General features: G+C 44.6%; 4 protein-coding genes across 4 annotated transcripts; 1 reads left to right on the forward strand and 3 right to left on the reverse strand.

Moving 5' to 3' along the window:
- Positions 1–4,595: 4,595 nt before the first annotated feature.
- On the reverse strand, positions 4,596–6,278 carry LOC137917653 (protein FAM8A1-like). Its single transcript, XM_068760375.1, has 5 exons — positions 5,864–6,278; positions 5,651–5,771; positions 5,396–5,519; positions 5,155–5,294; positions 4,596–5,026 (listed from the first exon to the last, which is right to left on the reverse strand). Exons 1-5 carry the CDS (start codon positions 6,276–6,278, stop codon positions 4,882–4,884), a joined length of 945 nt encoding a protein of 314 aa, XP_068616476.1. The 3' UTR covers positions 4,596–4,881.
- Positions 6,279–7,323: 1,045 nt separating this feature from the next.
- On the reverse strand, positions 7,324–8,012 carry fabp4b (fatty acid binding protein 4b). Its single transcript, XM_068760370.1, has 4 exons — positions 7,940–8,012; positions 7,649–7,824; positions 7,470–7,571; positions 7,324–7,374 (listed from the first exon to the last, which is right to left on the reverse strand). Exons 1-4 carry the CDS (start codon positions 8,010–8,012, stop codon positions 7,324–7,326), a joined length of 402 nt encoding a protein of 133 aa, XP_068616471.1.
- An 8,203-nt stretch (positions 8,013–16,215) lies between these two features.
- Positions 16,216–17,690, forward strand: LOC137917578 (hairy/enhancer-of-split related with YRPW motif protein 1-like). Its single transcript, XM_068760300.1, has 5 exons — positions 16,216–16,337; positions 16,532–16,604; positions 16,684–16,767; positions 16,893–16,974; positions 17,089–17,690. The coding sequence occupies exons 1-5, from the start codon at positions 16,234–16,236 to the stop codon at positions 17,688–17,690; spliced, it is 945 nt and encodes a 314-aa protein (XP_068616401.1). The 5' UTR covers positions 16,216–16,233.
- Positions 17,691–20,242: 2,552 nt separating this feature from the next.
- Positions 20,243–22,408, reverse strand: stmn2a (stathmin 2a). Its single transcript, XM_068756553.1, has 5 exons — positions 22,390–22,408; positions 20,978–21,073; positions 20,655–20,827; positions 20,375–20,566; positions 20,243–20,302 (listed from the first exon to the last, which is right to left on the reverse strand). Exons 1-5 carry the CDS (start codon positions 22,406–22,408, stop codon positions 20,243–20,245), a joined length of 540 nt encoding a protein of 179 aa, XP_068612654.1.
- Between the last annotated feature and the right edge of the window lie 172 nt (positions 22,409–22,580).

Genomic DNA, 22,580 nt, shown 5'->3' on the forward strand with positions numbered 1-22,580 from the left:
CTGGAGAAGGAACTAAATCAAATAACTTCATGGGAAAAACACGAATCAAAGAAATTAAGTTATATTTGTGCGTAACGGTGATGACGTTCAGGCTGTGAACGCAGCCAATGACAAACACACTGGGTTTTATCAGAGGTAACAGAAAGCGGTGTGTGTGTGTGTGTGTGTGTGTGTGTGTAGGTGTGTGTAGGTGTGTGTGTGCAGGTGTGTGTGTGTGTAGGTGTGTGTGTGTGTGTGCAGGTGTGTGTGTGTGTGTGTGTGTGTGTGTAGGTGTGTGCAGGTGTGTGTGTGTGTGTGTGTGTGTGTGTGTATCTGGTACCATGTGGTTCGGTTCCGGTCTGAGGACAAGACGCGCTCCAGTTTAGGGGGGCAGCATTTAGACTGCGCGCTATGTGGGGAGAATGCACAAGTGCTTTGTTGCCATGGCAACAAGGCAGCTCCACAGTCTCCAGCTCCCCCCATTAAGAAAGATGGGTGGCAACGTGGCTGTAGCTCAGTGGTGCTGTAGCATGGCACGCTGAAAGAGCCCATCGAAACCCAGTGGATTCAGCAGATAATGAAAAGAGTAAAGGGACAAGCAAAGCCACCAGCAGGTGATGCTGACTCACACCTGTGTGAATATTACACCGACTCAGTCTCAGTGGTTTCATCTGCAGGTGTAGCACACTGTGGCGATGGAGCGTGTTCGACATCGTCTTTTAATTCTGGCTTTATTTCACCGGACAGCAGAGCGGTCGCTGCGATGCCTGGAGTTCAGAGTGACCTTGAATAGATCACACATGTTACACGTTACACGTAGAAACAGATGGTTGAAGTTCTGTAAATGGACAGCCGTTGTTCTGGTTCTTTTCAAAATGGCCCAGAGAAAAAGGTGCTCTTTCATTTTTAGGAGGACTATAAAATCAATAGAATTAAAAGGCAATAAACATGGGGGTGTAATGTAATATATGGATTTCCACGACATGATTCTGCAAGTGCCACTACACAAACTGCGCGTGGATTTGTCTTTTCTATCTATTACCACTTTCTATGGACATGTTTCTGTGTCCAGCAGACAAATAACAGACAGCTCCATGTTGCATTTTGAATTTTTGTTTCAAAGGATATTCCTCTCACATGACACCCAAAGGATTAATAAACATTACTCTTCTCAGTGAAATGCTGGAGGGATTACCGTCATCATTATACTGAAGTGGTTTGACGCTGATTCGAGTAGGTAATGTGGTGAAAGAAAAATCATCACAATAAAAAAAATTTCATTCCATGTACAAGTGCCAAGATGCTTTTCATTCAGCTGAAAATAGCAAGCCATTGCTTACGCACATCTCCAGAACATCGTTTAGGCAACTGAAGGATTGCGTGGGGGGTGAAGTGTGGGGGAGGAAAAACGGCCACTGAAAGAGGAAGGTAGAGTTTTTTTCAAACGCATGAACCGAATGAATAAGAAAACTACCAAATAATAATAATAATAATAAAAACACAGAGCAAAAAGTGCAACCAGAATGCAAAGAAGATTTTAATTTTAAATCAGTCCCTCTAACGATGTCCACCAGAGATTTAAAGTAAAACAGGAAAGGCTAATGAAGCAAGAGAAATAAAATAAAATAAAAAAAGTCTTCAAAATAGTGCCTGTTGTGTTTAATTACATGCACTGTATGTCACAATTGTGCAGGTTACATGTGCCCAACACGGATTAAGGCTATTTGTTTTATAAAAGATTAATTTACAAATTTGATCAGGAATCCATGACATCATCGAATTCCACTGAGCAATCAGTACCAGATTGACTCGGCAGAGGGCAGTATGCAGCCCTATGTAAGGCTGTATTGATCTTCAAGGTGCAAAGATCTGTTATCTGTTAATCTTAAACATTTTAAAACGAAGTCTAATATTTGTTAGTGGCTACTTAGTGGTTTTGGTTTTCTAATTCATGCATATTTGACATGAAGATTTTTCCCAAAAATTAACAGATTCTCATCTGCGCCGTAATAATGTTTATGTGGTAAAACAAAAATAAGATTTTGGGGTAACTTAACCTCCTTTTTGCCAATGTTACAAATGTTTTATTGAATAGAGTTAAGCTATGACACAATAAAAAGAAGCATGTTGTCATGCTTGTCATTTCTTTTTTTAGTAGTAGATGGAAGCAGTCAGAGATGAATGGAAGAGCATTAATGCAGCAACACTGTGAAAGGCTTTCAGACAGCAAATGGCTTTTTTTCTGAAGAAAAGCAAAGGGAAGGACATCCCATACTGAAACATATACTGTGCAGACAGGCAGCACATACAGCATAGTATAACATTGCTGTGCTCCATAATGATGTGTCAAAACTTCTGGTCATATTTATTCTCTGCATGTTCATGCCGTCCCCGGCATTAGTGTGTGATTCTCTTCAGAGGTAATTAGTATAAAACATAGACTGTAGACTGACACATACTGTACAACACAAAGTAACATGATCTATTTTTTTTAAAATGTAACAATTATGTTAACCTTGCTTTTTGTCCAGAAGCAGCGTACACTGCAGCACTAATTATGAAAAAATATTTTTAACATACTTCAAAGTATTTTCTACCATTGAAGTTACATTCAAATATTTATTATGTGCTGCAAATGCACATTTGATATTGTGTTACTCTCAACATTTTCTAAGAGAGAAGAGGTAGAATTTCATTGCAGTAACCAATTCAGTCTCTATGGTTGTCTTGACAACAGCATTCACAAACACAAACATGCAGAGACTTAATGTTATGTCACACAAACTGGTATGTATGTTCTCCCTCTGCTCACAATCACGCCTACAGTCTCAGTTGATGCTTGTCCATCACTCAGCCTTAGTTTGTACTCGCCTCACAGTCACTTCTTCTTCTTCTTCTTCTTCTTCTTGGCCAGATGCCATTAAGTTTAAGATGCCATTAAGACAGAAAAACCTGTCAAACCAAAGAACGCTGCTGGAATCCTGACAGTAACGCAGAATGGACGCTTCACAAACTAACTCTACTGTAATGTGTGGCAGTAAGGAGCAACAATTACAAAGCATGACAGACATAAAAGGTAGGAAAAAATGAGACCAAATGCATGTTCTGAGGCCGTCACACTGGGAATATAAAGCATTGCAGACCCCACCTTCATGCTTTATTTAATCTGCGCTGAAGTAACATGTAATCGAACAAAGAACAAAGTAAATACTCGAATGGATAGCTTGTAGAACTAATTAGAATGTACTTTTATTCATACTAATGCAGTGGAGGGAATAGATTCGTGTAATGTTTTGTGAGTGCCTAATTAATATTCCTATTTATGCACCCTTGATGTACATAAATGATTTGTGTGCGATTTCTTTTTTACATTCACTATGAGGTTTACTGAAGCACTAAGCAGTTTCACTGATAACTCTGTTATGAATGATTACGCTCCCATCCATTCTCTGCACATCGGAGCAGCAACCTGACGTAAAAATAGATCACAAACATGCTTCCGCTCCAAATAGAGCTCTACTCACTCAGCACAGTGAATGAGGAGGGCAGTGACTGTTCTGGTCCTTCCTGATGGGGAGTGATTCTGTGCTATTCCGTTGCCTACAGTAATGGCACGGTGCATGCATGACGTAAGGGTTGGGGGGGGGGGGTCGCTCTGGAATCTGGGAGGACCATCTGTGGCTCTCAACTGAAGCTGCCAGTTAGCTGGCCTAACACAATCACCACGACGACGCAAGCCAATAAATGGAGCTTTGACAGCCGCCTCCATGTTTTTTGTGAACGGGAGAAAGGCACTGATGTTGGTCCAGATTCGGTAGAGGATTCATTTTACGGACAAACAAAGTGAATAACTTATTTTAATGATGCACACGTAGATATTTTTGTTCAGTGTTTTATACACTTCCTGTGTACTTGTTCCTCTGCGATGCATCAGCGAGACGTCTGTATCACCGAACGACATGCACTATCCTGCAGAAACCTACCCAATTTAAAATGTTTACATCTTATACATTTTCTTGTAGATGAGATGATCGCAATCGTCTCGTCGACAGCCGTTTATCCGCCACGCAGGCCACGGGTTTTTGCCTTCTCATTCAATTTAGCCCGTATTTGGATGTAACATGCGGAACACCTGCTGACCTCCTCGCCTCCACCAGGGTTGCAGCTCAGATCTCACTGCGATATAAAGTCAGCACGCCCTGGATTTGACCCAGGAAGCATCTTACTACTTTACAGAACTTTTGGCAGGTGTGAGTCCATTGCAGCCATTACACTTACAATGAATGGGTTAATGCTCACGGTCAAATGAGTTTAATTGGTGTCAAAACACTATCAAAAAAGTAGACAACAGACATATCAAACATGCACGTAACTGGTGGCTTCATTTGATCTTCTTAAATTAATACCTGTCAAAGATTAACTGTTAAATTACAAACATGCTGACTTGAGAGTAAAGGAAGACCAGCCACTGGTTACGTTCTCATTTCTATCCGACACTTATCAGGAGATAAAGCCGAGGACGGTGAATCGTGCTGCAGTGAACGAGATCAGAATGAAATGTCTGCGCCGACAACTCTGAAGACAAATGTTTAATTCAGAGAGACACTCAAGGCGACTCATAAATCATATCCTGTGTTTGTAAAACTTAAATACTGAGTAATGCAATTCATTCGCCCTTAATCTGGAATATTTCAACAGAGATATTGTGCTCACAAAAAAAAAAAAAAAGGAAATTTGGCAAACAGATTCTGGAAGCAGCAGAGACGGACATACAGAATGCGTCTCAGTCCTGAAATGTGTCGAACCGTCGGCAGGCGTCTTAATCCCCCTGCGTGTCCCCGTATGGATCGCAGCCTGCCCGCTCAGCACTAGCGTAGGGATCCTCCTCAGGGGTCTTTAGTATCATCTGATCCTGGGCCGCTTAACGACTATTGTACCTGCCACCATATCATACACAGTCCTGTTGTGTTGGAAGAACAGCAGGGTGATGAAGGCCGGGAAAAAGAAGGCTATCGAAAAATTCTTGTTCAAGGCTCGGACAATTGATCTGCAGTGGGAGAGAGAGAGAGAGAGAGAAAAAGAGAGAGAGAGAGACGGGGAATTAACGGTCGGAAGAAAACAAACAAACTGGGTCGCATTTGTTATGAAAGTACACTTTTAGATTAAACTACTCACCCAGACAAGGAAACATTAGTCGCTGGTACGACGACCACCCTGTTGGGCTGAACCAGAACTGACGAGTCACAAGTAACAACTCGGAGTCCGATGAGGAACTTCCCCGGAGTGGCTCCTCCTGCTCCCCAAATACACACGATCTGCGAGGACAACACGTCGGAGCCGTTGCGTATCTGAACGAAGGCTCTTGTAACCGAGCCCATCGCTAGGCAACACAATCTGGACCAATGAAGGAACTCACCTCATAGAAACACACCAACATCCGGTACACAAGCGCAACAAGCATCATTTTCTGGAGCTCCTCCATCGACGTGTCCTCGTCAATTTCCTCTACTATGAAGTGCATGGCGAACTTTGAGACGTCCCTGAAAAGAGCGAAGAAGACAGAAATGCGTCGGTGTCGTATTTCATTCGTTTGGGAACGAGTTTTTCCTTTGGGATGATAGAAGTCCTATTCTAGCATCCAGGATTATACTGAAATCAATCAAACACTCACTTTATTCCACTCAGGTGCATCATACTGATGATTATAGTCGCTTTGATGAAAAACAAAATGAAGAAATCCATCATCTCAGCCAGGAGTCTCTGAGCAGGGGACGGGATGCTGTACTCCCGACCTGGTGAACAGCAGCACACGCCCGGACCGTTCGACACGATGTTGCTTTACATCTTTGACAACCATCAGATTGTGACGTCACTTCGCTTTTACCTGGTCTTTGCGCATTTCCACGCTCCTGCGGCGGCGGCGGCGGCTGGGCGGTCACTGCGACCCCGCCTGCCCGGCTGCTCGGGGAGGACGCAGACAGCGCAAAGGGGCCGCCGTACCAGTCGTGGGAAGCCGACATCCCGTTCGCTGACTGTAAATAAGGACAGGACGACATGGCCGACGCCGCCAGCCAGCTTTGCCAGCTCCCATAGCCGCTGTAGTACTGCCACATCCACGCCTGGAGCTGCGCGCAGTATTCCGTGGTGGAGCGGCGCTCTTTTGCGTGTTTCTCGGCTTCCATCGAGTTGTGAACGTCTAGTCTTTGGGAAATCGTGTTCATATCTGCTTCAACTTCGTTATGAGGTGTTATATTCTGTTCCTCCTCTGCTTCGGTGTTTGTGTTTTCCTCGGCGGCCATGTTTGACGATGACGTAAAGTTACGCACGACGTCATCCGGGCTCGCGATATTTCACGGTCGAAAATATATTTCTTGGCAGTATGTGGAATTTTAGTTTGTACTTATTGTCTCAAGACAATTAAAGTTGAATTATTCCATTTGAGTTTTTTTCTCCCCCAATCTGCTCTTGCCATTCCAGGAGATTGCCACGAGGGGGCAGCATTGCGGTGCTACACGAACTGCAGTGATGACGGCCTTGATGTTCACGTTATATAATATATGAACGCACCTTAAAGCAGAATTTATTTTAACCATTCAGGGTTGGTTTGGGGTTCGTGAGAACATTTGAACTATTTGAAAGGTTTATTTACATTGTTTTAAAACCTGCACTAACCTAATCCCCTTCTGTGGGCTATTATGCAGGTCTAATTTTCAAATCTAAAATACAGGTTATCTATGCAAAATACACAAGACATGCAGAATGAATGACATTCAGTCAACTTCGTTGCCTGCATGGGATCTATAGTCAAAATCCAGGAACTCTTGATAACTAACCAAATTCCCAAAGAAGCCCAATTAACAAAAGCACTTTCTTGAACTACGCAAGTCTATTTGAGGAAAGAGGCCCAACACAAATGAGGTCGCTGCTCCAACTTCAGAGGCCTTTCCACTTCCCACATTGGGTTAAAAAATGTTTACCAGAATAACTTCATGCTCAGGATTATAGTGACACCCTGCCAAGTGACATTGCTCTAGTGCAACTTGCAATTAATTATTTGAAACTGATATTTACAGCATTAAAATGATCAGTAGGTCAAGCGGCCGTGAACATGACCAATTCCTCCCTCGAGCACTTCTTGGCCTTCTTAAGGAAATTAGAAATCAGATTTGTTTTTTTTAACCAAATTTCGTGAACAGGAACACAGTTTTAGTTTTAATTAAACACAACCATTACCGACTACAGTTTCACAGTTCAAACTTTATTGGAAGTTGCGCAACATCACATATATTTGATGTCTTATAGCACAGAAGAGTTGGGTGCACAACTTCCACGTTTTAGAAGGCATCAAGCTGGTTTGTAAGTCCTCACGGCGAAAACGTCTCCCATGATACATTTCTGTTGGGACAATGTTAAAATGTTAACTCACGAGCCCAAGTATAAAATCTTTAAAAACAAATATTGACCCGAGAGTCGCTCCATTGATCACTCACAGCTGTCAAGAGTCCACCTCGTATCTCCCGTTCCAGCGTCGTTTGCTTCCCATCCCAGGTCTGTTTTTGCACAAGTTTGCCATTCTCCAAAGAGACGACTGTCTGAAAGCCAAGTGGGAGTGCGTCAGGAGCGCGTAAAGAGCGCGGCAGGAGCGCGTCCGTTTAGGCAAAAGGCTCACCTTGGTGCTTCGGCCGTCCGCGGTGACCTCGCTGAACTCCTCGTTCAGCCTGAACCGGATCTCTGTGCTCTTGAACGTGCTCACCGACTTCACGGTAACGACGCCCGCTTCATCCACGCTGATCACCAGGTCAGGTTTGATCGCGTTGCCCAATTGCCGAGTGGCGAAGTTCACACCTTCAACGCGATGTGATTGATTACAAACCGATGCCGTAGATCAGTCTAATCATCAATTATGAGTGGGCGTTCAAAACAATTCACAAAAAAGAGAGACCGGACGTCACGTTCTCACCGATGGCCTTCATGTAGTCGTCAAAGTTCTCGCTGGCAGTCAGAGTCCAGGTCCCACAAAACTGTTCAACCATGATGACGATGATGAAGGTCCGTCTGGAGGTCCCGCGTAAAGAGGCCGACGCACGGGTGGTGCACCTTTCAGGCCTGAAAAAACCACGTCGTTAATTGTGAGGTGCCAATCAGAAGCAGGTGCAGGCGTTGTCGTGGAAACGACAATGTCAATTACGTTTCAGAGAGAGATAGAGAGAGAGAGAGAGAGAGAGAGAGAGGTTTCTGATTGGATACTCTGTCCTTCCTGTATGATTGACAGCAGCTGTCATTATTCACTGCATGCGGTTCTACCTTTTCCACAACATTGCAACGCCTCCAAACAAAGCCGTGCGCAGCAAGAAATGAGAGTTTATCAGAGAAATACGTGGAAAAAATCCTATAAAAAAACGCAGCTGCTCCTAAAACCGTTGAAAGTACTCCTGGTAAAAGCAGTTCAAGGGGATTCTCAGTCCTTTGTTCTTTTGTGTTCTTCTCTGTGCAGGTTTTGGAATCATCCTGCAGCAGCAGTTCTGGACTGGGGATGCGGAGCCTTTACTGTTCAAAGCAGTTTATTTCAGGCTTTTCAAGAGTTTGTACAGAATAAAAGCACAAAAGCACGTTTACATTTAAAATGCACCTTATTTTATTTAGTGTTTTGGAGATAACATGGCTGAACAAGTGAGTTATATTAAAATCTAAATTGGAGAGATTTCTTGCAACGTCTTCATTAAGTTCTAGCATATAACCAGTAGATGGTAGTATCCGACTTTTGTTGTGTAGGACAAGACGTACGTTCTTTTTACTAACTAAACCTGCATTGATGTAAAAAAATACTGTAAACTATGCAAATATAATATTTAACAATAGTACCAGAATAACAATGAAAAACAGAATTGAAAGGTAATTACGAGGGGAATGAGCTGCTTGGCGGAGGTCTGCGCTCTCTGAGTGATTTTCTAGTCGTGAAGCAGATCAGCCCTCCTCAGCAGGATAAAATGGATTGAGTCGTTACATCGTCCCCTGACTGGCCACTCATTGCCAAATTATTCTTTCACAGTAAATTTACAAAGGTTGTTTTTAGGAATGTGTAGGGAAAATGTAGCTTTACTGAGTCCTTTGAAAGCTATGATATTAAAGTATGCCCAAAAATAGTCAGATTTGATGGTTAAAGGGTGCTGGTGTAAAACCTGCCTCAGCGAAGCAGATATACGATGACAGCAATATCAATGCTCTTGTTACTATAATAAATGATCAAGTAATGGAGCTGCAGGCCATAATATGGGAGACAAATCCCCCGAGAGTCTATTTTTATCCTGTTCACTCACTCTAAGATGAAGACATTTTGTTTGGATGAAGTCACTGTGGCATCAGCCTCTGCATGCCATTGGACCCAGTGTCCGTATTTTGAAGAGAGCTGCTCATTTTTAAAGGAGTGTTGGTGACACTTGGATGACAATCAATGCATCAATAATTCATTCACTGCAATCACAATGGGAATGAATGGGGCGGGGCTGTCGTATATAATGGGATGCTCTTGACCCTCCAATAAGCTGATTGCTTGTTTTTGCATACATGCAGGTGCCAGTAGACATTCAGCAGACAACGAACACCATCTACTGAACATGAACTCTCGCTGGCTGCCACAGAGAAGTCCTTTCCTCCTGGTTTTCATCAAAACGCCAGGCCCAAATGGCGGAGGAACAGCAGCCACGGACAAAAGCTGTATATACTGTACAAACACAGCTCTGAGCAGCAGCACACTGACTCATTCTTCGGCGTCTGTGAGAACGGAGGGGGACCCCTTTCAGCTCCTTTGTGTTGGTGTCTGTCAACAGTGTAGTTGGAGGCTGAGCCCATTGTGGCGGCCAGTGTTTCGTGTTTACACAGGGCCTCACACAGCTTGTTCCCAGGGTCCAACCTGAGGGACTCATGAATAATGGAGAGAGGATCCTCAGGGCACAAGGGGGGGAGTTTGCAATTTTAAAGTTGACTCATTATGAACCTAAACTACTGCTTTGCGCGCCAAAAGGTAAAGCTGGTGTCATTCTGAGGGTAAACACTAGTGATGATGGATAATCTGGTCGATGCAATGCAAGGAATAAAACTACTTAAAACAATAAAATCACATCTTAAGTAAGTGTCCTCCACTTCCTACATCTAAGGTTGGACTGTTTTTCTGATTTTGGGTGAGCCTTCATCTGAGGTCGGGAACACATTTCCTCCATGTAGAAATCTGAAAGCCTTTTTGCTGTACATTTCTTTTTAACTGTGGCTGAGCGTTAGCTATAATCTCTTCAGTTGTTCAACTGAACTTCACACTTGATTTACATTATGAGATCAAAGTATTTTTTAAGTCTTCAGGTGTTTTTCACAACTTGTGCTGCACTGTTTCAGATTTCAACAATGGAAATGGACAATGTAATGTCTGTGAAGTGTGCAGAACAGCGATCTTAATGTAAACCAATTCATTTAAAGGCCTTTACTCTTCCAAAAATAAAAATAAACATCTAGAAAATAATAATAATTTAAAAAAAAAGAAAATATGCTGAAGTCAGGAGGACTAGAAGTTATTGGATGTGCAGCACAAGTACATGTCAGGTTTCAGCAGGTCTCAGCCATCTGTTGAGAGGCTCACGGGATCTGAGTGATGTGCCCTGTGTGTGTGTGTGTCTGTGTGTGGGTGCGTGTGTGAGACAGAGATCAGGGAGGGGCCTCCTGCTTGTGTGCATCCAGCTTTTTCAAGCTTCCTGCCTTGATCTTTTCTATCATCCCTTCATCCCACACACTCCGTGCACCTCGGGCTTTTGGTTTGCGGAGGGAAGGTGGGGTGTCTGGATCTCACAGAGACACCACTTGTTTGCCCGTGGGGGGGGGGGGGGACCGACCGAAGCTGGAGCGCAGAGGGGCAGTGGGCGGAGGGTTCACCGGGAGCTAACATGATGCAAACTGTAACGTTCTCTGGCTGTCCTTTATAGCCCCTTAGATCCCCCAACCGTGGGCCGGAATTCTTGTGTGAAACACAACTGCCCCAGTGCTGCAGGGTGGCCTTCTGACCCTTTATAACATGGGAAAGTGCGTCCCTCAGCTGGTAGTTATATAAAGACCGCCAGAGTCATGAGAAACCCTGATAAATCATTGGGCTTGAGGCCTCTCGTGTCTTTCCTCATCTTACATGGGACTTTCATTTTCTCTGGGTCAGTATAATGTGTCCTTTCTTTTGTCTTTTGGTGTTGCCTTGTATAACAAATGTGGCAGGGAGTGTGACAGAGTGACGGGTTCTGTCAGAAGGCATCTTTTTATCCCCGTCCTTCTGTGTCCCATCAGAGGCTGATAATCCTCATGCACGCCTTCACACACACTGCCCCCCCCCCATCGCCCGCCTGCGGGGGACGACACTAGGGGAGACACAAAAGCAGAGGCACAGAGCTGAACCCCTAATTGAACATTAATTTGAAAGAGGAGCACTTATCTTTAATTAGACATGTGGTTAGCGTTAGGCTGAGACAATTAAGTCGATCATCGCTGCAGATGACTGCACATAATATTTCACGACGAACTTTGTGGGAGGGAGATTTCGGAAAAGGGTTCCACTGTGCAGTTCAACAAGCAGGTAACTAACACGTTCACCCCTTTCAAGATGACCTACAATCATTATTTTGCCACAATCATTTAATATGGATTCGTGATCAAAGGAAATGCACGTGAAAATGTACGGTGGGGGGGGATTGTAGAGGAAAAATAATGTAAAGCGACGGAAGCAAGGATGGAATTAGCAGCTGAGACTGGTATTCTGATGCGTGTTTGTGTGACTGGGGGAGAGAGAGAGAGAGAGAGAGGTTGTGCTAACAGGCTTTCTGCAGATCACTGGCAGTTTGACTGCAGTGGAGAGTAATGGGGCTGGCAGGGCGGAATCAATTACTGGCCACAACAGATTTTCCCACAGGTCGGAGCTTGGGAAAGTAGTACTTCACTGCAGTGCAGACAGCTGGCACAGAGTATCCACTGGGAAAGGAGCTGGCTCGCAAAAAAACAAAAACAGAATTTCTTTTTGGTAAACTTGTGACAAGAAATACACCGACTCTTTTTTACTCCCTATTTCTAAAATGGCGGCCGTTGCACTGGATTTCCAGACTAGTTATTCCAACCTGCATCATGAAAATATGACACTTCATGCAAAAAGCAAACACAAAGTATTTGAGGAAATATATAAAGGCCTAACTCATGACCTTCAGGAGCAGATCATGCGTTCAAAGACAGGTTTCCCCTGGTGGCGACTCATCTTGTCCTACGCAGCAGGGTGAAAACACACACATAACACACAAATACACTCACAAAGCAATTATATTTAATAATAATATGGAAATAATTCATATGTACAGTGCCTGAGAGGCTTTGTTTGTTTGTTTGATGTAAACCAGGAGATAGCCCAGACCCCCTCACACAAGTACACTCCATTGATATGCAAACAATGTTTTTCCTGTGTTAACACAATGTGTGGCCCTAGAGTAGCTGGGTCCACCTTTTTCTGTGCTGACATTGTATGCTGTCATCTGTTTGGGAACTAGTCACTTGATCTGCCTTCCCTCTATTGTAGACTTGCACAGGTTAGCTGGTCGTGGGCGGCACACTGGACTACCTTGTGAATAGAATACCAGTGCACCATTGTGGAGGAAGTGTTTTATTCATTCAAGTGTTAAAATACTTTCTCTCAATAAGGTAACTTATATCGGATTGAAGAATATGATTTGAGTCTTTCCTCAATGTGTTCCTGCCCTGTTATCGCTGTTATCATGAGTAGCTGGTGCTAAGACCCCCTGGTGTCAGTATTATGACCGGAGGAGATTTTAAAAGAAAATGGAGGAAAAATAAACCCTACTTAACAAAGAAACAAGGAAGTGAGCATATCCTCCTTGGCTGTAACCATCCAGAAGGCACAAGGAGAATGGACGGCAACAAAGGCAGGAAAATAGAGAATGAGAAGGTGAGTGAGTTACGCTCAGGCAGTGGGAATGGGTCTCAGGCCTGGCCTGGTCCTTGCCCAATATAGCGCCTGGGTGCTGGAGCCAAACAGACAGGAAGTTGTGGTCCCTAGGATAACATTGTTGCATGGAAGTTGTCAGTGTGACATTTCCCTCAGTGAGACGACCTATTTAGGAGCAGCATGGGTGGCATTTTCTTGCATCTTGTGTCATTCATACAAAGAAGTTTAGTTTTCATCTTCCTCCACTCTCATAATTACAGCATAGACAGAAGATGAGACCCCCCCCACCCACCCACCCACCCACACACACACACATACATTCAAACTTCACTGCAACAGTTGTTGAATGACAGATATCAGATGTCAGGTTGGTGTGCACACAGGATGCAGGCACGGCTGCGAGCGTCGCTGCTGCACACAGCCCAAACGGTTGACATAGTAAATCAATCCTGATGGGATGGTGGGTAGGATGGAGGCGGGAGGGATGGGGGGCGGGGGGGGGTTCCAATGGGACTGAGCCGGGCCTCTGTCAGACACACTCAGCCACTCAGCAAGCCAGAGAGAGACTGTCAACGGGTGGGAGAACACTCGCCGGGAAACGCTCACACGGAGATTGAGTTACCACGGAATTAGATCAGGGCTGTGGGAAACAGCACCTCCTAAACACACTCGCACACTCTCAGTCACACACACATAAACACATGCAGGCACACCAGCACACATTCAGGCCACACTCTCGCACACAAAGAGTCACCAGGGGAAACCTGAGGGAAGATTGAGGAAGGCAGCTGGGCACGCGCCAGTTTCAGACAAATGCTTGCTTATATTTCTGAGCCTCCGAGCATGGGTTTGAGTCGTTCCTTCAAATAGGTGCTGGGTTAGGGCCACAGTCAACAGGTAGACTGACATGTTATTAAATGCAAGGCTAGTTTAGAGAAACACGACAATCAGAGACCCCCCTCAGCACAGTCAGACGTGATAAGAGGTCTCACATAAACTCACATTCAAAGATCACAGCAAGTCAACCTGAGAAAGGTGCTGAGGAAATGTTGCGATGCCCCAGGTGAGAAGTCAAGGTCTTTGGGAAGAAAGCTCCTAATTATGTTTAATGGATGAAAGGAATGTCAGCGCTAATGTGAAAGACCTTGGCTCTCGGGTTTGAGGTAAATTTGTGTCTGCTTTAATGGAGGCCACATGAAGAACTGGCCGAGACGGTGGCACTGCAGAGCTCGATCACTATAACAATACTGTTCTGATCTCAAGCACACTCCACTCGATGTGCCTATCAAGGGATAGTCATGGAAAGGTTCAGCCTCGAGAGCTTTATCAGTGCCGGATAATGCAAGGGTTAGAAATCCACTAAGGGTGAGCAAGGAAGTGTAGAAATGCATGAAATGAGTGGAGGTACGTTTAACTGTTAGAGAAAGCGTGCGTGTTGACATGTGGGGACAGAGGAGGAATGGTCAGGTGGGGGGGGGGGGGGGGGTGGAGGGGGGGGGGCATGCATGTGCATCACAGATTGTGTGGAGTCACTCTCTTCCACACTCACTGTATCAACAGGAATGACTGAAGCTTGCACGTTGTATCTGTCATCACCGGCGCCCGTCTGGCATTCTGGGAACAGCGTGCTGGCCTGCAGTTGCTCCCTGAAATCAAACTCTCATCCACGCTTGTCTTGCGCTGCAGCGCACCAAGTTAACAACTGACATGATGGATGGAGCAGAGAGACAGCTGCTGCGCTACAAGGTGCTGGAATGGAGGACTGTCGGGGGGGGTGGAAGGGGTCACCCCCCCCCCCCCCCCTCCCTCCCCGATGGCCTTAATTCCCGCTGTTTTCCGGACCACACTGACATTTGACTGCTGTGTTATGGTATTTCATACAAGTACTAATGCAACAGCACTGGCAGCGTAGAAATACCACACTGTCAAAATCATTACATGCAATGATCCGGCATTCTTTTTTTTTCCACGCAATCATTGAAAAGTAATGAAGACTAAATTTAGAGAAATAAAAGCAGTGTTAATTTATGTACAGATGTTGATGCTGAATCACTTTTTCACTTTCAACACTACAAAGTAAGATATTTTTTTTAAATAAGTAAAGGAGACCAGGAAGGCAGGCCATCATGTCATAAAGCAAAAGTTCCATGACTGTTTGGCCGTAGAATCCTATTCCTGGGATTTGGAGTCTTATTGGAATCATTAGTTGTTTGATTGTTATTAAAGACACAGATGGTGTTTTTCATTGAGATTTTAGTTCAGTCCACCCCGGCGAGAGCCCCCCATTGAAGGGAGAGAAAAACATTCTGCACAAACAGCATTTCTTTTTTTTATTATAGCAATGTCATGTAAGTGTAAGAGAAACTTACATTTCACTAATTACACAAATCCTTCAAACATTTGAATAACACACGAAAATCTATATACTGTACTTAAAAGTGGCAAAACAAATATATACAATCACATAAAAAAATAACAAGAGCAGAAATACTATAATATAAAATATTAAGAATAATATACAAATACAATATAGAATAAATATTCTGAATATCACACAATCTACACTATTGCACTGAGAACAGAAAACATAAGCTAAAACTAAAACCTAACCTTTCTGGCTTTCCTTGATGCAAAATCATCAATAATGTCTTCATACAAAATCTGTTCCCCTATTGAGTGATTTATACTGACTGCATTTTTTTATGCAATCAAACAAAACAAGTATTTGCAACCACATAAATATTGATGTTGCAAATCCATTTTTTGTTTGATTGCATAAAAAGAAACACATTTCTCTCCATACCCCCCCCCCCCCCCCCTCCCCACACACACACGCCCTTTCTCCTTCTCACACAGCTTCTGCTTCTGTGCGCGGCACCGTCTCAGCAAGCAGGGGCGCAGATGTTGGGGCGCCAATTCCCCACGCAGTGATATGATTGACATGATCGGACCAAAACCGCTACTGGTCCATAACTTAGCACTTTAAGAATAATAATAAAATAATAAAACATTAAAAAAAAATCTACATTTTGCCTGTGACTGTCAAACTGACAGCTCCCAGTAAGAATAAAAAAAAGCAGCATGTGGAACGTTTCCTTGAACTATGAAGCAAAAGAGCGTCAAGATGCGTCAAGCTCCGCCCACAGCAGTGCGAAGACCCCGCCCCCCCTGTCCACGGCGTGAAAGTGATCGCTGCAGAGGCCGGTCTGACGTTTAGACTCGGACAGACTCTCTGGAGCTTCACGTTCAAGAGGTAAATCTGGATCAGACCCGGAGGCGAAATGAAGCGAAGCCACAACTCCAGCTCATCGGAGAGCGACCTGGACGACACCGTGGACGTGGACGTGGACGTGGACGTGGAGAAGAGCAGCGGCGACGAAAATGGGTAGGAGCCTGTGATTAGGCTGAACTTCACCGTGCGTAAAGGCAGTGCGTAAAGGTTGTTTTAATGCAGTCGTTAATATCAGGCTGCTTCGTGGGTGTTTTTTTTTTATTTGTCTGCTCTTCTTCCTTGATGATCTCAGAAAAGATGAGTTTAGCTTCAGTGGAAAATATATTTATTGCTGTTTTTCTTTCCAGTCAACTTGATTCCCACGGCTCAATGTCACCGTCCACATCCACCCAAGTTCAAGCCAGAAAAAAGCGCAGAGGGGTAAGTCCTACACAATATTAGTAATATCATCGAATCCATTGGTTGGGGAACCTGCGACCTAAATCTCATCCATTTCCAGATCATTGAGAAACGGAGACGTGACCGGATCAATAATAGTCTCTCAGAGCTGAGAAGATTGGTCCCGAGTGCTTTTGACAAACAGGTAACTTGCTCATACTTCCATCCTCGCCCTAAGGATCAGACATCTTTACCCAACAACGTGCACGCGCGTGCACGGACATATCAATGTCATTAAAAAAAATCGAATATTTCCCTCATTGTCAGCAGGGATCAGCTAAATTGGAAAAAGCAGAGATTTTGCAGATGACTGTGGACCATTTGAAGATGCTCCATGCATCTGGTGGCAAAGGTAGCGTACCATTTAGTTTTTTAAATCTTTGGATGATAAAATACACGAGTTTCATTTGACGCTGTTGTGAAAAGCCCATTTCTCAGCTCCTGACTCTGCTGTTTCATCCAACAGGCTACTTTGAGGCTCACGCTGTTGCTAAGGACTACCGTAGCCTGGGTTTCAGGGAGTGCTTGGCAGAGGCGGCCCGCTACCTGACCATCGTAGAGGGTCGGGAGAGCGCAGACCCCCTCCGTATGCGCTTGGTGTCCCACCTCAGCAGCTATGCGTCTCAGAGGGAGGTGCACTCAGGCCTGGAACACTTAGCCTGGGGCCCTGCGTACGGGACTGCCCATGCCCACCTTCCCCACCCCCTCCTCCTTCAACACCCCCACGGTAGAACCCCTGCATCCAGAAGCTGCAGTAGCCCCCCCTCTTCATCGTCATCTTCCACATCTTCCTCTTCCACTGAAGCATCTGGGACGTTAAGACTCAGTGGCCTGTCCCCCGCGGAGTCCCTCAGGAGGCCTTCCAAAAGCCCGCTGTCCCTCAGTCTGCCGGTGTCGACATCCAAGCTATCGCCGCCACTTCTTGCGTCCCTCTCCTCATTGTCGGCGTTCCCTTTCGCGTTCAGCGCGTTCCCTCTGGTCTCCCCATCATCGCTGAGTGCAGTGAGCCCCTCCTCCACCCTGTCAAAGCCTTACAGGCCTTGGGGCACAGAGATCGGGGCCTTCTGAAGTTAACAGCTGAGCTGTGCCCAGCGCCACAGGCTGGGCAGGAAAACCCGCATCTGCTGTTTGTTTGTTTTTTTTACTGCAATAAATCACAGGGGAAGAAAGCAAAGTGATTTTATTTTGTGAAGATTAAAGAGTAAGTGGAATAGGGGTCTTTTTTTGTTTGTCTTCTCAAGTATTTCTTTATTCTTATAAATTCAGCTGATTTTATGTTTTCTCTTGATAGCTAATGTACTTAGCACGTGCTCTCTGCAGGTGACGATTTCACACATGGCCATGACTTGTGCAACAGAAGCTCCTAAATGTATTGATCAGGGAGGTCTTTGATATAATGTAGAGTTGCTTAGTTTGTTCTGCTTCTTTAGTGGTTGCAGAACTCTTGGAAATGAATATGCAAACGTTACGCCGTTGTTGCAAAACTAACCACTCTTGAATCAGACACTCGCATTCGTATCTATCTGTAATATTTTTGTACCAATAAATTGACTTAAAATCATAAAGCCTGGCTTCAAACACGAGATGCTGATTTGCTCCTGTAACTCGCTGAAATTGTTCTCCAAGTGATTGCGATCATGTATTCCCAAATGAGCGTTTTTTTTTTTTTTGTTTGTTTTGGGAATCCGATAAAAGGTAATCATGATATAATGATGCAGTTATGCCCTGGTTAGTGACTGGAAGGCGACTCCTTCATTGTCTGCCAGGTAAGTAACTCAATCTAAGAGCATTGTTACCCCCTATGAATACCCAGGAAATCATTAAGAGCCAGAGGAAATCCTTGACAATGTTGCCCTGACCTCACCAGCTTGTGTTCGTCTGAAAAGGAGACAATAGTGTGAACAGGATGGAGACACTGGAGGAAAAGTGCTCGAATAGGAACGGCTGGACAAATAAATTACTGTTCAGATTCACACTGTTGTTTCTGCTGTAGGTTGAGTGACAGAAACTTTCAGGGTTTCAGTGTTTTCAAGTTTTATCCATCTGTGAAGCAGGTCAAGTTTCCAGAGGCTTTCTGTGATTTGTTCCCGGCTTAGACCCTTAAAGGTCGGTCTTATTTCTAGACATAAAAATAAAACAGCAGACAGACCTTTTTTCTTCTTCTTCAAATGACAGCTAATTTAGGCAATTTTTATCATTCCAAATCTCTGCAATTTTCTTAAACATATTATGTATATTATTGAAGTTTATCAATGTTTTATATATATATTTATATATCATCTAATAAATATATGCATTTGTCATCTTGTGAACTTTTGACCTTTTTTTGATTGTTGCAGGTTCCAGTAAGTCTCTTTATCTTGAAAAATAATCTTACACTGCCATCTTGTGGATGATCTATGTCATGAATAGCTGACGTGATCGTTTCGTTTTACATTTTAGATGTCTTGTGAGTCTAAATCAGCTTGGAGAAGAATGTGATTCTCAGGATGTATACATCACTGGTGCTTTTATTTGGCAGTTTGCAATTTCCCTCACCTTTTAGCACAGATAATTATTGGATGGTCCATGCCATGTTCACAGAACCCCAACCTTTATTCAGCAAAGCTTTCACAAAGAAACATATGAAGGGAGAAACACAAGCACCAGAGGATGCAGACAGATATCAGCGGGACTGTATATTAAAAAGAGACTAGTTCAATGTGCTAAATGTAAAGCATCCTATTAGCATTTCCATCTGAACCGTAAAGAGAGTAGCCTTGTGGTTAATTTGCATTCACACCCGCCCACAGATCACGTGGGCGGGTGTGAATGCCAAGGCAATATGCAAGGAGCGACTATACTGTCATGACATTCAACATCCCTAAAAACTGTGCGAGTAATAGAGCTACCGATTTAGCTTGAAATTAAAATTAGCAAACTCTTTGTACCCTTTTTTTCTAAAAAGGGTACAAACAGCTGTTCTCATTGGGTGAAGACATTCTCAATAGCTACTAAGCATCTGTCCAGTTCATTAGCAAGCACATTTCAGAAACAGTTGCTAGCATGTGTGTTAAGGGGCGGGACTGTGTGCAGGAGGCACAGGTGGAACGGTGATATCTTGAGGAGTCTGCAGTCTGCAGGGTACGCCAACCGTTATTCTTCACAAGGACACAGAAACATCATCACGACATCATCAGCAAATCACTGCAAGTGTCGGTCTACTCACAATACCTAGACTTTCACAATAAAATGACTACAGAGCCAAATCTGAAGAGCTGAAACATGTCATTCACAAAATAAAAGGCTTGAAATCATAGATAGATAGATAGATAGATAGATAGATAGATAGATATTAAGAATGAATATATTTACAAAATAAAAACTGTATTCTCACATTTTCCCTAAAATGATCACATTATTCCTCAAGACAGTGTTATTTATGTTTTTATCTGTTGCTAATACTGATAGCGGTGTGTACTGGTGGTCTGGTGAGCTGTGATGCGGCGGTGAGGGCTTCCAAACTTTCTGCCTCCAGGAGCCGGTTTCTCCTCTGAGAAGGGTGAGGGCGGGGCGAGGAAAGGAGCAGGAGTCGATGGATGGACGCTGATAGACCATGGAAGTCTGGATATGACTGAGGCTCATGGAGTCAGCTCTTCTCTGAGCTCCTTGTTCTTGCGCACCAAAGCTGCATGTCTCTCCTGAACAGAGCAGAACCAGAGCATGAGGACAATCCGTGTCGGATTTATTCATGACAACTGTTAATGTCTCACCTTCTCCTGCAGACGCTCAAGTTTGGCTGCCTGATGGGCGTCGCGGTTCTCCTTGATCTGCTCCATCTTCATCTGGAGCTTCTCCTCTGCCATCTTGCTGAAGAGGCTGTTCTCTTCCATGGCCTTTAGCAACACATCCCTCTCATGCTCTCGCTTTTCCGCCAAAGCCCTCAGCACCTGGGCCTCCTGGCACTGAACACAGAAAGGGATTCACTTTGAGCGGTCTAAAATCAAATCAAATCAAATCCCAAAGTAATTTGCAGGCGAGTAAAGTACTGACTTTCCTTCGATCTTCAGCGGCCTCCAGTTTCCTCTCAATGTCCCCCAAGGAGATGTCTCGCTTCGGGGGCGAGGGAAGGTTCTGGGCGACTTCTGATACCGGAGACAAAGGCTTGAGAATCACCTCAAACGCCTGGCCAGAGGCGCGCTGGTTTATCGGTTTCACCTCCACGTCTGCTAATCAGAATATTATGATGAGAACGGCGACAAAATCAATCTCCATTATATTCTAATGATTAGGAACGCATGTGTTTTCATGGCCGAGAACAAACATCCATTGGAATAATAAGTTTGACACAAAAGATGGTTTAAGTCGATCCATACCTTCCAACTCCTGCTCAAGCTTCTTTTGCGTTTCCGGATAGAAGCAGGAGCAGATGAGGGAGAGGACAGACAACTCCTTCATCTTTTCTTTGTATGCTGCGGGAACATAAAAACAGCAAGAGGCATCCTGGTGAGCCTTTTGGGTTGAGCGTGCCACATTCAAGTCTTGGCTGCCACGTGACACCCTGCAAAGAGTGTTCCTGACAGCACAATGAGGCTGGAGATAGTTCCAAATTAAGGTCAAATGAGAGAGAGAGAGAGGGATAAAGTAAGAGCGCGCACACGGACGATTACAATCAGATTAACAACACGGAAAAATCCCTGCTCCTTAATTCTGTGAGGGTGATTAAATAAAAAGTGCCTGATTGTTGGGTGTCGCTGCCACGGTCTCCATTTCTACAGGACTGCGTCCAAGGTGTGGTTTTCATTAGTCACTCACAGACGATATATTTAAACTCGCCGGCTAATTCAATCCCTGCCCTGCCGTTTGTACGGCGTGATGAACGCTTTCTCACAGATTGTCGGGGCTTCTGCAGCTTTCGCTGCAAAGGCCAGCGTGTTTTGCTGCATGGGGTTGGCCCGCCTCCACATCTCTGGCACCAGATTCAATAACAATACGCACCCTTAATGGCAGTTAAGAGGAAAAAAATGTACCATTAATGTTTTACACATGTATGATAACTAACCTCACAAAAGCCTCTCAGAAACGCCATGGCCTCCAGCCATCCATTAGAAAAGACGACCATCTCCAACAAAGGCTCATTTCAGGTGTATAAACCTAAACTATATTTATCCTGCTCTTCATCATTTTGTCTGTAATCTGGGGATCCTCTATTGTTCTGAGACCCACGGATTATGAGAAATAAACGGCAGCAGGTCTGTCACCGGTGCCGATGCATCCTTGGAAAAGGAGGACATGAATGAAAGAGCAAATCCCACACTAAAAGACTCGATCAAACAATCACGATCTGGAGTACAGAAACACATTTAGAATAAAAAATGAAGCTACGCAGGGACGATCTGAGACAAGCAATGCTAGGAGCGCACTTAATGAGCGCTCTCGGGTTTCCCGTGGGCAGCCCAGCATCTTGGGTGGGGTCCGTCTGCATTATGCTGCATGCTGGGGCCGCTGGAGCATCCTCCATCCTCCGGGAGGAGCGGTCGGAGATGAAGCGGGGGGGGTTTCCCCTTATTGAACAGTATAAGGGTAAATATATTGGCACGATTTAGGAAGGAAACAGTCATTTAGTCATCTGATGACGGAGGATGCCAAATTCCCGCACTGAGATAACAGGCCCAACGATCGATAAATAAGCATCAAAGGAGACATATAACAGAACCTCCGCGGTCCGACGCGTTTATAGGAAAGGATGCCGCCAACGATCCATCCATTGGTCGGTCTACAGTCTTACCGGTCGCGGTTTTAGCCATGGCTGCTGTGTTTCTCCGCAGAGGGTCCTGTCGCACTGATCAGGTGAGCGGCGCTGCTGCTGAAAGGCACCGAGTCAGCGAATGGATGGAGCAGGGGCGGATCGGACGGCCACGGCCACGCACGGGAGCGCGCGCAATCACGCCGTCCCCTCTGTGCGCTGACGCACAGAGT

This window comes from Brachionichthys hirsutus, chromosome 3, assembly GCF_040956055.1.
Source record: "Brachionichthys hirsutus isolate HB-005 chromosome 3, CSIRO-AGI_Bhir_v1, whole genome shotgun sequence".
In the NCBI taxonomy this organism is placed as follows: Eukaryota; Metazoa; Chordata; class Actinopteri; order Lophiiformes; family Brachionichthyidae; genus Brachionichthys; species Brachionichthys hirsutus.